Genomic DNA, 15,826 nt, shown 5'->3' on the forward strand with positions numbered 1-15,826 from the left:
TACCGAAGAATCACGATACGGGTTCACGGGACGCCGTCTACGCTGATTATTTGAATAGAATGTGTGCGAAAAACACAACTAAACGGCTCGCCAAAGGCTTCTCAAAGCGAAATATAATAACCACCATATAAACCTGAAATGAATGCAGTTTTGCACAATCTAGCACAAAGAAATATGAATCCCAACTGTCCGTACAACATAATGAGAGTGAGTCTCGAACAACACCATATAGAAAGCAAGACCTTTTCTGTCTGAACACTAATAATGATACCAATCCTGTTTAATTTATAGGAACGAGCTGTGCGTTGCACGAACTCAGCTCTGGCCAGCGAAATCATTCGCGGAGCGTGGCCAGCTGTTCCCGATATTCACCAGGTACATATTCTTCAAACAACAACAAAGAGGTGGACGTTCGAGGATCTGAATCTGGGGTATAATCTTCTGATTGTGGACGGCCTGCGTTTTCGAAGGGAAGAGCTTTGAATTCGACCTAAAATGTGGACGTACGATTCGACGATCGGAAATTTGAGCAAAAAAAGACAATTACACACCAGAGCCCAATTACACGGTCTATTATCCGAAGCAAGCGAATGTAGTCCTTCGTTCCACCCACTGCCTTGTAGTAAGTCACAGTAAACGTCCAAGAAAGCTTCCTCGATAATCTGTTCGGGTCCAAGAACAGGTTCGGTGTCCCAACTGAAGGTAGGTGCGCCGTTCTGGATTATACACATCAAAAGATTTGTGAGCAAGGTTCATGATTAGCGTTCGGCTTACCTTGGCCTTTTTCCTGAGCTTCTTGCTCTCAGAGGGCGTTAAAGGCGGGGAGGTTTTTGGAGAGCTAGGGGAGCTGAGAGGGGTAAGAGAGGTACTCAGGTTTAGCTGAGGTGGTACAGAGAGCTGCAGGGCGGTGTTCAACGGTTGGTCTGAACGTGAAAATCCAGACGAGGTAAAAGAAGACCAATCGAGGGTTTCGCGTTTGATTGAACGTGCCTAGAAGAAAAACAATTTAACTCGAGCCAACGTTTCGGAAACTAATACATACCGCTCTGGCACTCTCTGTGAGATCAAACTGCAACTTCTTTGCCGTCGTCTCATCCCCTCCGAATCCCGCACACTCAAACGTACCCCACTTCTCATCTGTCAAAGACTTATAATCTCTTTCTCCTGTGCCTATTCTTCCACTCAGGCCACCACTTGAACTTCCGCTGGAGGAAAAAAAGTCGCCTTGGGAGTCGGAAGCAAAGGAAAATACAGTTCTGGTTGTAAGTGCAGAAAGCGGTGGGGAATTTAAATCAATCGGAGGAGTCAGTGTTTGTTTGTGGCTTGTTTCGGGACTTGCGTTCGGCAGATTCAACCGCTTCCTATACGCGTCCGAGTACTTTGGCGGTAATCTGAATGTATCGTAACCATAGCTTTGTGGAGATATTCTGAGCCATTCATAGGAAGCAGCAAAGCCATCATTTGGGTTCGACGAGGGTGTGGCAGTCCCTGATGTGTGCTGATCACCCCAGGACGCAGAAGTCCTCACCAAATCCTTTTGATACACTTTCACGTTTCTTCTGGCGCTCGTGACACGCACCGTCCTGGCGCCTTTGCGGGGACGATGTCGTCGCTCAGGGGAGGAAACGGGGGAGAGTCGGTAATTAGAAATAGTATCAAGCATGGCTGGATATCCTTTGATCCATTCTTTCAGACGAGGAGGCACTCCAAGCGCGGATGCAGTACCTCCGGTGAGGATGTTTGAGTAACTCCCGGTGGCGTCTGGCGTGTTCTGCCAGCGGATAAAAGCTAATAGGATATGCTCCATGGCATTGACGGAGCGAAGATACAATGTGTACGTGTGGTTGAATGGCAACCCAGAAGGACCAAGACCAAAGATGAGTGGACCAAAAAGTGGAGAAAGGGTAGGAGGAGTGTGTCCTGACGTGGAACTGTGAGCTGTAAGCCGTGCCAAAAGCGAAAGTACTGTCAAAAGGATGAGTCTGAGGGGAGTTTGCAGAGTGGGAAGAAAGGCCCGAAAGTGTTCTGGAGGATATCCGAGGGCTGTACCAAGATTAATATCGACAATTTTAACTACAGAGAAAAACGCTGACCTTGTTCCTGCTCTGCCCATTGAATGTAATGTTCCCAATTAAGCATTCCCCTAGTTTCGACACCATTGATGAGCCTGGTTATTCTCGCAAGTCCCCAACGAAGACACATCCCAAGTTCATGCATATTCGCAAACTTGGCTTCTTCTCTCCATTTTTTCTCTGCCACGTCCTTTTCTCTGCCGACCAGCACGACACATGTACCGAGAAAAGATTTGACTAGTCGTTTGACGGCACTAGCATTGATATCGAGTGCCAAAGTTGTGAAAATGAAGGGCGTATCGAGGCCACCACGCGAACAGAGCTCTTCACAGGCAATATCGACCAGTCGATTGACCTGCTCTAAGCCGAGGACGACGTGCTTTTCAAAGGAAAGATAACCATAGTCTTGGTCACTGTCAGAGCTCCAGAACGGTCGTTCAAGGGTAAGAGGCAGAAATCTCTCTTCTGGCTGCTGCAGTTCGCCATCGAACAGTGATCCTTCATCAGAAGGTATCCTTGATAGTTGTTGTTCCTTGGCCGCTTTTTTCTTCTCCTTTCTGGACAAAGTCCGAACACTGCTCGGAGAGGCGTCACTGGATACGGTGTTCTGATCTACAGAGTTGTTGTTGGTATCTGAGCTGCGAGAACGAGAGAAGAAGCCCATGGCCGTTGAGAATCAATCCCAGAATTCAGCACGACAAGTCATCAAATACTTGCTTCGCGCACGTAAAGTGGATCAATCTTCGACCAAATTGGAACTGGAATAAGCTGCCAAACCTGCAATTACGCAACTCAAAAAAGGTCAAAGCGAGTGGTCCCACCAGGCCGTTACATACTGTACATAGGCAATAACTTGGTTCGTGGTTAAATTTCACGAGCGATACTGATACATTACGGTAAATAAAATACAGCTGCATAGTTAACATGAGTGGGTGGTAGGTATCAAAGTGACGCGTCCAAATAGACGAAGGTATATCGTATTCACTATCCAAAAAAAGATGAAGCGTCCGGACCACGATCTCATCGTCCATCAAACATATCATCCATAATCCCCTTTTCTATCGCATCCCAATCTATGCTGCCGTTACTTGCATATACGCTTTCGTACGTCGTGATGCTGACGCTGCTGAAGAACGGTACCAGATCCCGAATACTATCAATCTGACGAATAGAAGTCAACATTGGTCGACGCATCGGCCGATGCGGAGTGAATGTCGGGACATTTGGCGCGGGACTGGTTCCTCCATTGGTTGTTGTTGAAGTCTGTTCGTATATTGGGAGTTCATCAGACCAAGTTTACATCATAGCAACACACTTGGGGTACTTACTCTAGGAAGACTTGCAGCAATCTCCGCGAGTTGGTCCATCATCGCCTCAGGGGACCATTCGTTCGGTCGATATATCGCATCGACAGTATCCGTCACAAACATCCACTGGTGTCTATACATTTCAATGAACACAACAATTAATGAACCGAGATCGACGGATTTGACGACTTACATCTGGAATTCCGCCGTTTGTATTGCAATCAGTAGATCGAGGCATTTACAAGCAGCCAAAACGAGTGGAAGATCTTCAGATCCATCTGACGGAAGGTTCAGCATGACTTGTTCAAAGATGCGGTACTGACCAAGAAAGTCAGTATCCAAACGCCACGTAGATCCAGAGATAAGGCTTACAAGTTCAGTTAACAGCACAGGCCAGAAACTGGTCAAGTTATGCGGCGAGAGTCTGCAGAGGAGGACCCGGATACAAAGATACACCTCACTCTGGACTATAGGAGCTGTTACGTTGCGCAAAACGTCAACAAGCTTCTCTTGTATAGAGGGTAAAACGGTTAAATAATGGTTCTTGTCACCCGCCATCAACACGAAAGATAATCTTCGAAGATTCAATGATCGAACAAGCATCTCGTACTCGCGATTTGTAAAGATATTCGCCGAGGGTGCGGTGGAGATTTTATCTTCAAAAAATGCTGTGATGAGCACCATTATGAAAGAGCCTACCATCACTTACTCAGCAACTCAGGAAAAGAAGTTTTGTCAGTATCGAAGACGGTCTTGACTATAGGCTTCCAGGACTCCGCAGCGCCTGGTGCTCCATTAAAGACTTTGTTATCATTCAGAAGCTCTGTCACAGGCGATTTCCATGTTTTGAATGCAGAAGGAATCTTCGACATCTCATAAATGATAGTCACGACAATTTGATCGACCTCCAGAGGTTTCGTCTTTCCCTTCAGCGCTGGACTGACGATATAATAAACAATATTAGCGCATGCACTGGAAACCTTGTCGTTGTCCATTAGTATGCCCCGCATGAGCGGTAACGCGACTGTGGCAATGAACTCATTGATCTGGATGGCGACCTCGTTCGTTGCACCAGGTCTGGGTGTGTCAGGTGCAAATGAGGTTGTACTTGCGTTCATTTTCTCATCTACTTTCGTATCTGAAACATGTTGTCAGTTGTGCTCAAAATGAATGTTACTACAGTGTGTACCTCGAGAGACAGGAGCAGGGGAGTCTCTTCCGTTACTTGATAGAGCTTCATTGGCGGAACGACGAATCCATGAACTAGAACCATAAGTCCGTCCAACATAGCCGACAGATGAATCAAGCAATTTGGTGAAGATGTCCTAAATGACAGTTGGTTGATATTCACCAAAAGTAGACTGCGGCCCATACCTGTAGTTCTTTGCGTATACGTTTGTCCTCCATCGCTGTTGTCTGTGTTATTTTCTCAGCCAGCACAGTCGCACATCTAGCAGTGTGAAACAGATCACCCATTTGGCTTAATACTTAATATATACCCACTTACCGGAGAGTAGGGAAGGTCTGTGGTTTGAAGTCCCGGGTACTACCAGCTATCTCCTTGGCGAGTTGTAAGAACCTTCCCCATACCTGTATTGCAAGAGGTCCTTCCAATCGTTTGAGATATAGCTCAAGATACTTGAACAATACCCCATCAGTCCTTCAGGAGAACAGATTCATCAGCATCGAAGCCAACTGTGGTTTTGAAAAAAGTGACTCACAAGTCAAGATTTATGGACTGCTTTCGTTTCTCAGAAGATGACATACGTAAGGATATGCTTTCGCAAATCATATGCACAACGTTCTGCGCACTTGACACAAGCACGTCAACGAGTTCGAAAGGTGCGTTGGCAGACACTGGGTATTCCTACATCAAAAACAGGGTTGAACTAGTATGAAACCGACAAGATGAATAGACTCACAAACATATCTCGGTTCCAGCAGTCCACTATAGACTCAAAGACTTCCACTGATTGAACACGGAATATATGTTCGAGTACTCGGCGACAGCGCGTCCGTGTACGGTTGTATATGAGGGCCAATGATTCATCTCGTGATGTGGTTTCTTCCGGCTCTGTCCATTCCAGTGTACCCCATATGAGGTACAAGACACGAACACCTTCGTTCAATGCATGATACGCGAATGATCGAACCTTGGAACGGGGTTATAAAGAAAGAAATGATGAACTGGATGAGTTTCTTACCGTTAACTGATCATCGCTCGACTGCTGAGTAGTATCCGAACTGAAAACATTTGACACATAACCTAGAAGGCCACTACCCTCTACGGCCTTTTCCGCATTAATCGACGCATCATCCTCCATCAGGTTTACTTCTGAAGTGTAGGTCAAGCTCAGCAAGATTAATCGTTCCAGACCATTGAGCAGCATAGTAAACTCCGCATCAGACGTGGAAGAATGTATGTCGGACGAAAATTCCTCTTCCCTTTTCGATGCCTTCAGGAGGTCCTTTAAGGACATTAGGAGCTTTCTACCCACGCATTCGTTGAGGGGTGCGACGACCGCTTGTAACATAGGTTGAAATTGTGGTATAGCCATTAACACAAAGTCCAACCAGTGTTGAAGAACCGATTGATTCGTTGGAGTTATGATTCCATCGACGAGGGTCTGTGTCAGTAACGGATTCATTGAATATCCGCGAGCGTGCTCATCAACATCTCCACTAGTCAGAGACTCCTCCGGGCGCTGATTTCCCACCGTTATTCGCCTAGCGGGTTCATCCGTAGCGATGGAGGCAGATATAACCGAATGAAGGAGATGGAGGAGTTTATTTTGGAGAGCTGGTCGATCTGTGTGGATGCAAAAGTAGAGTTTGCCGATGACGGCTGCTTCGACGACGTCAATTGAAACGCCGCTGATTTCTCCGCGGGCGATGATGGCTTGGAGGAGATCTACAACAGTTGATTGTATGACAAGATTTTGAGGATGCATGGTGGGTGCCCAGGATGCCTTTGGTTCGGCTTGAAGGTAACTGCACGAGATGCTTCGTCAATCTGGTACGGGACAAGGACCGGGAAGCTCACTGCAATAGAAGCTCAACTAAGACCTCTAGATAGCTGACATCGGGGTCTGGGAAACCAGCTGGTAACGTTAACAAGTAAGCCAAAGCACCTCACTAGCAGAATATACGCAGCAATGACGCACCTGCTTCCACTCTAGTCACAAGCCCAGAATGATGAGATCGTTTGATTCCAGACATCCGTGCAGTCTTCACAAAGCCCTGCCCGCCAATCCGTATTACGGATGCCAGCATATCGAGAAGGTGATTGATGTACCGTTGGTCGAACGGACGTTCATATGTGAACCCGGGAATCTCTTTACCCTTCACTTTCATGGTCGATGTTGACCGGCGGATCGAAGGGTCCATGAGTTCGAACAGAATAGGATCGAGTACGCTGAAAATCGCTAATCCATGGAGAGCACGATCCCGGATGAGTGATAAGGGCGTACCGAAGATATGATTTCAAACTACATCTCATCCAGGTCTCGCCAATTCGTCGAAGGTTCGGTTCCTCGTTCTTCAAGGTGTCCAGTACGATCATCATCGGGACCTTGAACCGGAAGCCAGGAAGCATATTATCCTCTAAGAATAACGATTGATCACATTTCCGCTATGGCCACAGTTAATACATAACTCACCAGTAAGCCTCCAAAGTACACCAAAAGCCTCATAGGACTCTTGGACGTTCCTCGACTCCGATGAATTCATAGCTTGGGCCAAGATGCTCTCGACGTGGGATCTAGTTGTAGCGGCGTCGAGACTCCAGATGAGATTGACAGCACGAACATGATATACTGCATAGTCCGGTCGAAGATACGATAACAAACAATTAATCATTTTGGACATAGTGGATCGATCGTCGACGGAAAAGTTGGGTGTGAGATCAGATGTTTGCTGGAGGAGGACGATCAGAGAGATCGTTTTGTCTACGACGGTGAAGTTGGTCTTCTGAAGAAATAAGAATCAAAAGATTAAACACTTTCGTCAGAGGAGCAAGAACACCTCGGCTTACTTCTTGCAGACTATCCAAAACCACAGACAGCCACCTCTTAGGCTCCCAAAACAACTTGATAGACGAACTGAGTCTACTGACCAAGCGGTCGATCAACGTCAGCGACGACGAGAAAATCTCACGTAGCTGCGCAAAATCGGCAGTACCAGTCCCCGTTGCTTTCGTCAAAGTCTGACTGAAAACCATACTCATAGTGATTAAGCTCTCGAATGCAGAGCAAAAAGGTACTGTGTACGTTCCGGAGGGGACAGGAGGATCAAGGAGTGGTTTGATGTCGTAGAAAATGCATGCAAAGATGTAAGGTCGTTCGGTATCGCTGGCTGTTTGTAGGTCGGACTTGACTTCGGGGCGTGATAGTAATGTGATGTGTGGTATGTGGAACAGTATTGCTTCGAGGAGGATCAAGCTCGCTTTCATGGAGGGAGATGAGGCTTTCGAAGGTTCTCGTTGGACTTGAATCTATGGTGTAAATGATATTGATTGAATGACGTCAACGTCTAGCAAAGACAGAATTACCTCAAGAAGATCCACAATAGCAGCGAAAATAAGTGGAAAATGTATGGTTTGAACTTCTTCATCTTGGGAGAATGTATTGAGTATGAAAATGATCATGTCGATAGCCTGTACGCAGAAGCTTTCAGCAAGGAGTCATACATTAATATATGGAACCCACCTCAAATTGTTGATCGCCACTAACAATTTCTTGGAATACAACACTCAGAAGTCGTCTCCAAATGATATGCGGTTCCACAGCTTCGTACAGAGTATTGGCAGTCATAGATATATCTTCCTGTCCTCTTGATGTACCATTCACCAGAACCTTAACAGCCTTGAACGAATCATAAATCAACACCTCCGACAGTGCAGCTCCAATCTCCCACTTGTCCAGCAATGAGATGAAGATCTTGAACGGCCTAGACTCTGAGTACTCCCCAGAAGGCGAAAGCATATCCTCCTTTAGCGTACTCCGAAGCAATTCCAGCGAGTTATCCTTCAAGTACTCGATCTGCTGCTCGCTTTTATCGCCTGGTCCCAGCAACCAAGAATATAACCGCCGATTTAGTGACAAATCACGTCGAAGTACAACACTAATAGCTGCGCGCATCAAAATTGACCTGTCTTCTGCTTGCGCCCGTTTGACAGCACTACTATCGACGCGCATAGATTGTAGAAGTAGATCCAGCGCACTCCTCCGAACAAGCAAGTTTTCATCTTCTAAAGCAGCCGCAAACGCACGAATCATCAGACCTATATCAGAACCCACAATGGAAGTGATGTCTTCCAACCCATGAAGTTGTGGTAGTCTCCGGGAAAGAAGGTTCAATGCAGTTCCTCGGGCGGAGGGAGTTGTCAACATGACGAGCCAAATGTTTTGGAAGAAGAAGGAGGGAGAGACTGTTCCGGATAGTCGATCTAGTAGACTGATGACCTTTTCAAAGAATTCTCCTGTCTCCTCCTCTAGACCTGGTAATAGTGCGAGAATGAATGATTTCATGACGGGTCGAAGTCCAGCTTGCAGGGGAAGATAGTGTGTGTCGTAGAGATTGAGTAGAGTCGGCTGCAGATAATCAGTGCAAGTCAAGCTCATATTATTCGAGCGACGTACCTTTACCGATGTTGCAGCGTACTCGAAAAAGGGAAACAGGCCCGAGGACCATATTGGTAAATCACGCTTCAAACCTTCCGACTGTTGAAGCATCAGATATTGAGATGACTCTCTAAGCTCCAACTTACTCCGAGGACGGCTAAGATATGAGAATATACATCTAACGCTCTCTGGTGAACTCCAGTTGGTAAAGCGGGGTTTAGACATTGCGAGAGCCGTTTGGCAACTATCAACTTGCGTGGGATCTCCTTAAATTGCATGTATGCTTGAAACGTCTACTCCAGCATCGAAATCAGCATGTAGCATCTCCTATGAACAATTTGACACGTACCTTTAGCAATTGCTTGAGAAACGCTATACAGTCCGCCCATTCATGGACATTATCAAACGAATTCAAACACTTCTCGACTTGTTGAGTGTACTTCTTGTATTTAGGATCTGAAGCAAAAGTCTGCTGGGCCACTACTGCTTGCGCGACGACACCATTAGGATTTGCCATTCAACGTCCAAGATCGCGACGGAAAGAAGTTGATGGGTGGGAAACTTACCACGTTCACTAATTCGGGATGCTTTCTTCGAACGGACTATTTCATGCATAACAGTCAGGCAGGGAAGTTCTCAAGTAGACTAAGGAAAAGATCTGGTGGTCGACCAGTGACTACGTGGACTTACCGCAGTCACTTATCAATCTGAATGATCAGCTTTCCAGCTGCACAGCAAAGAAATTAATACAGAGTATATATACGATACCATTAGATACATCCTAGTTTAATTTGCACACGACAAGATTGGCCTCAGGTCCTAAGAGTCTAGGGGTCCCATCATATCCGAATCTCCGGCCTCCGAAGATGGACCTATCGGAATCGGCACCTGCGAGATTCGCATTTTGGAAGGTGCATGAACACTGATACTACCTCCCATTCCAGCTTCCGGAGCCTGTGACTCTGACCTTGACGGAGCAGCGGAAGTGGACAAGGATGATCCCTTCCCTTTGCCCTTTCCCCTCACAGCGACTGGTGCCGATACCGAAGACATCTTCAAAGGCCCAACATGCGAAGGCGAATCACCGATGGACTTCCTCAGCTCTGGATGCGCCTCCGCCTGACTGGCAAACGCCGAATCCTTCTCGCCTACCCAACCTTGAGCAAACCACCTTCCACCTCCGATACCACGGATTTCGCGTTTCGCGACGCGCCAATGTCGGACTTTAGTACCACTTCGATCAAGAATGATGTTGGGTGCGAAGCCTGAACCGACTTTGGGTGGAGGAAGGACAGGGAATGGTTTTGTTGGGAGAGGGTAAACGGGAATCGGAACGCCTTCTAAATTCATCTCTTCTGTTACAGAATTTTGGACGGCGGGAGGTATGGGTGCTAGTGGTTCGGGATCTGGTGTCTCCTCTACATCGTCGAAGTGTCCGGCTACCGGGGAAGAGGCCGCTGTCCCAGTCATTCCTGAAGGGTGTCCAATGAGTTACCAATAGATGTAAAGAATGTCATGGATAACTACCTTCGGATAATATACCTGTATCTTCAGGCATAGGCGGAGGTAGAAGCTTGATTTTCGTTGTTCTGATATTCATTGAATCCTTCCGTCAATCTTATCACAAAAGAAGACATACTTTATGGTAGCAGGGGGAGCAGAAGCAGACGTCGAAGCCACCGCCGCACTAGACGTCTTGGTCTGCTGCTTCTTCTGAGTAGATGCCTTCTTCGCCGGTGCCTTTTTCTTTCCGCTAATCTTTAACGACAGCGGCTGGTCAGGGCCTAGCATTGTAATCTGCCCTCCTTCAGAAGAAGGTAATCCTGCATCGTGTGATTCCGAATTATTCAAATTGGAAGGGTTGGCCTCAAACCATAACAATGTAGGCGCAAGATTCGGCGCACCGGGTTGCTGCATGACTTTCTCTTTCAATCTTCCCTCTTCCGGTGGGCGTTTATCATTTTTCCTGGGTTTTCTCTTTGGAGGTGCTTTTTTCTTTGGAGGTGACCCCGATGAAGACTCGACAGCTGGACGAGGCGGTGGAGGAAGATCTGAGGGTCGAATGGGGTCGTCATCATCAATGAGCTGATCCTCCTGATCGTCCTCTTCGTCCTCTTCGTCGTCGTCACCAAGGATAGACCGTTGAACCTGCGGCTGTTGTTGGCGTGCCGGCGGAGCGGTCGAAGGAGTACTGGGCTTGCTAATCAACAGCTTTATTCGCCTGGTGGTATTGACTTTAGGAGGTGGTGGAGTGGCTTCTTCACGGAGGGTAGAGATTTGAGGAGCATCCATGTCAATATCTTCGTCCATGGCGACGTCAAAGTAGTAAGTGATCCACGAATAGATGTTTTTAGCGCTAGCGCTCCTGGGAAATTTCCTTTCTTCTACTAATACTATCCCAGACTTGCTTCAGCCATTCGCCGAAGCATCACTGATTCCCTGATATCACTCATAGACTTTCTTGTTACAGACAATGTCATCGAAAAAGCGGCTCAAAAACAGGAAATCAACCCAGTCAAGACCTTTGCAGTGGCTTCATTGCAATTCTAGAACCTACCCTAGTAAACTACAAGAGCCAATGCCGACTTGACTCTGTAGGGGCCCATCCAACTTGATTCCATCAAATTTCCAAGCGTAGTCGGGTATGTAGCTCAGGCTTCAAGCTTCAAGGCCCTTAAATCCATGGCGTACCTGTTTGGTGAATCCACCACTAGACCTCCCAAATAAACTTCTGCCACCCTCCTGCATGACCCTGTTTCCCAAGCCTCCTTAAAAACAATTCACAAAACATCCCCAAGAGCAGCATACATCTGGGGCAGAAAAAGCGGCGGTGAGTCCCAGGAAACCCGGCTCTTAACGAGTGATGAGTCTTGACTCTTGACCAAGGTTATACATTTCGGATTCGTAATGTTGCACCATTCAGCGTGATGAAATGGCTTTTGCGGAAACGAATTCCCCTTAAAAGACGAAGAAATTCGGTGATCTGCTCAGCAAGCTTTACAGTCATGACTTTCGTCATCTCAGACCAGACAAATCGTAAACCGGGGTTTCTGATCTAAGCCTTTTCACGGTACGTGTGAATCTCGAGATGGGAGGAGGTTGCATGGTTCATACAATCATATGGGCTTGCAGCAACATATCGGCGCCTATGCCATTACTACGGACTCAAAGTAAATGGAAAACAAGATAGCTAAATGGCGCAAATCCGGAACGTTGAAATGTTTTTCCGCATTTTTCATTAGGCTCCAAGAAAGGCACCGACACTAATCAGATTATCAAGCGAACCCATCGTTATGTGAGATGAACAACTGCCAAGAAAGGATAGTCCGGGGCAGACGGAAAAAAGGTCTAAGCGGTTGGAGAACATGAACCAAAAGGTTAGAGTGGTGAGTTCATGCGCAGTCGAGCGACAAAACAGAAACGCCGCGTTGGCCCGGGTAAATAGACTTCCTTTATTAGAGTACAGTCCACAGATGCTTCAACATATGTCGAATTGGACACAGGTTCGTTCTTGTCTGGCTGGTTGAGCACGGGGTTCCCTCTAAAAGCAGGAACTTGATCTACAAAATCTCGGACTACTTACATGAACGGAAGCTTTTTCCGTCTTTCCGACCTTCGGATTTGCCTCCGTTCTAATAGCAGGAGGAGTTTCCATCTGAATACGTGTTATATAACACGGGGCTTGCATGCCCATCCTCCTCGGTCTTACAGAATGCCTCATTGATTTGCGCTCACAGTTTATCAAATTTCATCCCTGGTGGGCGACGCTCCAACACAGTGCAACACTGAATAAAATGTTTCCCGTCTCCAGGTATTACATACAGCTCACAGAAACGTTCCTCATTGTTCTTCAATGTCTACAGCCACTGCCAGCCGACCCTCAAACTAAAGCTTCGGTAGTCTCCACTATACCTATCCAGATTGAGCGGAGATCAGCCCAGCTAAGTAATTAACAACTTATCCGTGATAATGTTTGCGCCGGATACTACATCCTTATCGTGACCACCTCAGTGTGTAACCTAGACACATTACTACACAGCCAAAAAATTTGATCACTTCCATCTTCAAACGCCTTCCCACCCACATGTAGATGCATACAAGGAAGAAAACTCTGGAAATAATGGTAAGACCCAGTGGATGGGATTGGAACTTGTACAAGGTCATAATCTCTAATTGTGGCTATACGCATATAGCTAATCCAATACCTACTCCGTATTCTATGATCTCAGTGATAAGTAGTCCGTCAAGTCCGTCTAGAACAGTTAATCAGATCAATGAGCCAAGTTCAGTGGGTACTACTACCCGATATACCCCCCTCCAATTCTAGATAGACATAAAGCTATCTCCGTCCTGGCCGGTCGAAGTAGTCCAACGGATATCGCTATTCACGCTGCATTTATGTTTTGCAAGGGTCTTTTCGGAGGCAAAGAATTTTCGGCATCTATCGCAAACCCATTGACATTTCAAACCGTGTTGTGCGACTTCGTGACGCATACGATCATGTTTCCGCGAAAATACTTCCGGGCATGGATCAAAAGTACAAGGGAAGGATGATTTTGTGGGAACCCCACGGCGACTCAAATGGTTAGGATGAGAGCTAGACCGTCGCGATCTGGAATGAGCACGATGCCGTGGTGCTAGTGATGAGGACGACGCCGCTTGTCTGTGTGCTTCGGAGGGATGATGGGGAGTACATCCGTAAACAGCTTCCGGCGAGGAAATGCTTCCTAGATCATCCATAGATATTTCCGACAAATTTGAAGCTGGAGAGGTAGTGCCGCTCGGAGTGGTTGGAAGTGAGACGGATGATGTTGAGCTTGTACGATGTTTGGGGAATGACATGGCAAAAGGGTCTGTCCAATATTGAAAATTATTTACCATCGCATCAACGCTGTCTTCGTAGTCAGGAAAAGCTGGGATATAACACTGGTTCGTTCTCCGATGAGATATTGAGCTGGGAGATGGAGCAAGAGACACATCTGGTCCGGGAGTGCCTTGTGGAAGTGGTGATGTGTGAAGTTGTCCAAACAATGGATTCAGGTTCGACATTTCTCCCGCCCATTGCGAGAATGAAGAGCCCAATGTCTCTTGAAAATCTGATCCTGGTAAGGAATTCAATGGCTCATCCGTGCGATCTAATCGTGTCTTCAGCTACGCATGTACTATCATGAGTATTGACCATACCTTGATTTCTAGAAGTAGACGTCGAGACCACAGGACTAACGTAGACGGTTAATGTGTTAATCCCATTACACAGACTACTCTCAAAGTGGAAGAGCACATTGGGGTCAAAACCGTCTTCGACTACAGGTGCGGGTGAGGGCTCGAATTTCATCATAGTGTTCCCTTCCGAGGTCACGCTTGCTACAAGCTTCAATCTAGCGAATTCTCGGAAGGGCATCGAGAGAGACATGAGTATCTTGGCCGTTTACGGGTTTGGAAGATAACTTTATATCGTATGTAGCTATCCTAAGTTGTCTATGTGGTAATAGTATGTATGTTTTAATATGTTCAGGCGTAATCACGCCCGGTCGCTCCTCCCAGAAAGGATACGTAGACTTGGCACATCATATATTATCAAGAATTCCTTTCAAGGAACATTTGGGTTTGTGTGGAAAGCTTTTCTCCTGCTAGGGCATACCCCTAGATATCTAACACTTGAACATAGCTAAACGTGCAATTTTTTATCGAGGAAAAATTATCAGTTTAACCTGGCTGTACGTAGAACTTCGAGAATCAAGGATGATCTCACTCGTGGCTTTGCATCCAGCGGATCGAGATTTTAGCCTTTCGCATCTATTCATTTTACCGACTAGTTAGGAATTGAAATGAAGTTGGAGACCGATATCCCTGATTATATATATTTGTGATCCCAGACAAGACACCCTCCCCCCTCCCATATTTGGTTGCTAGCCATAGGATTGAAGTTCGGACAAAAGACCGCCGTAGGCGGAAGCCAGCATGAAAATTTCCCGATATCCCCAGGATATCCCTTTCTTTTCGTTTCTTTGTTTCGCTTTCCTCCTTGTCGTAAGTCCAGTATAAAATTCCCTCATCATCTTGCATCACTCATCTGCATTCTGCCCTACCCTGCTGCTTAGTGCTGATCAATGATCATGAGGCTCCTGTCAAACCTTTTGAACCCTCGCCTACCCTCGCAACAGGGCACTAACAGTAAGTTAGTACTTGTTAGGTTTGGTAGAATTCCCTTATTATCCTCGCATTATCTGCATTTCACCATGCGACGGGATGAATATGTTGTAACATGGATAAGCGGAACGAAGTTATACAGTAGAGCCAAATTGGTGGGGAGGGGAATTGAAATGGAATGATGAGGATTGTCAACAATATTGCGATGATAGAGATGGATAACGATTGCAATTTGTAGCGCAATGAAGATGGAAAAGATGGTGACGGTGAATGGCGGCTCAGTGACAATGCTGGGGAGAGAGAGCATCTGCCGACTCTACAAAAATCGAGGATTATTATTCTCACTGGGAGCTGGAGCGCGCTTCCGTCTGCTTCCGTTTACGAGTAAAAAGACCAACATATTAGGGATCCTGTTTCAACAACGGTGAAATGGTCGATTTGAATTTTGAGTGCAATTGCTGGGGCGTCAATATCAATTTCCATGTCTTCGAGATCGATTTTTTTTCTTTGGTCTGACAGTCTTCGAAATCAGTGCTCTCATTCTCTTGAGCAGCACGATGAATGATGCTAGCCTTAGTCCTTTTGCTTGTCTACGAGCATCACACTCCATCGCCTGAATCCTTCCGTCCCTTGAAATGACCATGCGAGCCAATTTATGGAGTCGCTTCGATGCATC

At 46.5% G+C, this 15,826-nt stretch overlaps 4 protein-coding genes across 4 annotated transcripts; all 4 read right to left on the minus strand.

Moving 5' to 3' along the window:
* Nucleotides 1-216: 216 nt before the first annotated feature.
* On the minus strand, nucleotides 217-2,940 carry C8R40DRAFT_322366 (uncharacterized protein). Its single transcript, XM_046234698.1, has 4 exons — nucleotides 2,094-2,940; nucleotides 1,043-2,043; nucleotides 775-990; nucleotides 217-716 (listed from the first exon to the last, which is right to left on the minus strand). Exons 1-4 carry the CDS (start codon nucleotides 2,734-2,736, stop codon nucleotides 387-389), a joined length of 2,190 nt encoding a protein of 729 aa, XP_046085563.1. The 5' UTR covers nucleotides 2,737-2,940; the 3' UTR covers nucleotides 217-386.
* A 152-nt stretch (nucleotides 2,941-3,092) lies between these two features.
* C8R40DRAFT_1171570 (Dopey, N-terminal-domain-containing protein) lies at nucleotides 3,093-9,517 on the minus strand (the record flags this gene model as incomplete). Its single annotated transcript, XM_046231721.1, has 21 exons — nucleotides 3,093-3,335; nucleotides 3,401-3,512; nucleotides 3,573-3,697; nucleotides 3,752-4,047; nucleotides 4,089-4,517; nucleotides 4,569-4,704; nucleotides 4,754-4,829; nucleotides 4,887-5,039; nucleotides 5,101-5,246; nucleotides 5,302-5,532; nucleotides 5,584-6,370; nucleotides 6,423-6,480; nucleotides 6,544-6,794; nucleotides 6,850-6,982; nucleotides 7,039-7,348; nucleotides 7,413-7,871; nucleotides 7,929-8,033; nucleotides 8,086-8,970; nucleotides 9,019-9,099; nucleotides 9,147-9,293; nucleotides 9,350-9,517. 21 exons carry the CDS (start codon nucleotides 9,515-9,517, stop codon nucleotides 3,093-3,095), a joined length of 5,331 nt encoding a protein of 1,776 aa, XP_046085564.1.
* A 302-nt stretch (nucleotides 9,518-9,819) lies between these two features.
* On the minus strand, nucleotides 9,820-11,310 carry C8R40DRAFT_1171571 (uncharacterized protein; the record flags this gene model as incomplete). The annotated part of the gene is made up of 3 exons (XM_046231722.1): nucleotides 9,820-10,472; nucleotides 10,528-10,589; nucleotides 10,640-11,310. The coding sequence occupies 3 exons, from the start codon at nucleotides 11,308-11,310 to the stop codon at nucleotides 9,820-9,822; spliced, it is 1,386 nt and encodes a 461-aa protein (XP_046085565.1).
* A 2,013-nt stretch (nucleotides 11,311-13,323) lies between these two features.
* Nucleotides 13,324-14,401, minus strand: C8R40DRAFT_1171572 (uncharacterized protein; the record flags this gene model as incomplete). Its single annotated transcript, XM_046231723.1, has 2 exons — nucleotides 13,324-14,135; nucleotides 14,185-14,401. 2 exons carry the CDS (start codon nucleotides 14,399-14,401, stop codon nucleotides 13,324-13,326), a joined length of 1,029 nt encoding a protein of 342 aa, XP_046085566.1.
* Nucleotides 14,402-15,826: the final 1,425 nt, after the last annotated feature.

Source organism: Lentinula edodes (assembly GCF_021015755.1).
Source record: "Lentinula edodes strain Le(Bin) 0899 ss11 chromosome Unknown C8R40scaffold_21, whole genome shotgun sequence".
NCBI lineage: Eukaryota > Fungi > Basidiomycota > Agaricomycetes > Agaricales > Omphalotaceae > Lentinula > Lentinula edodes.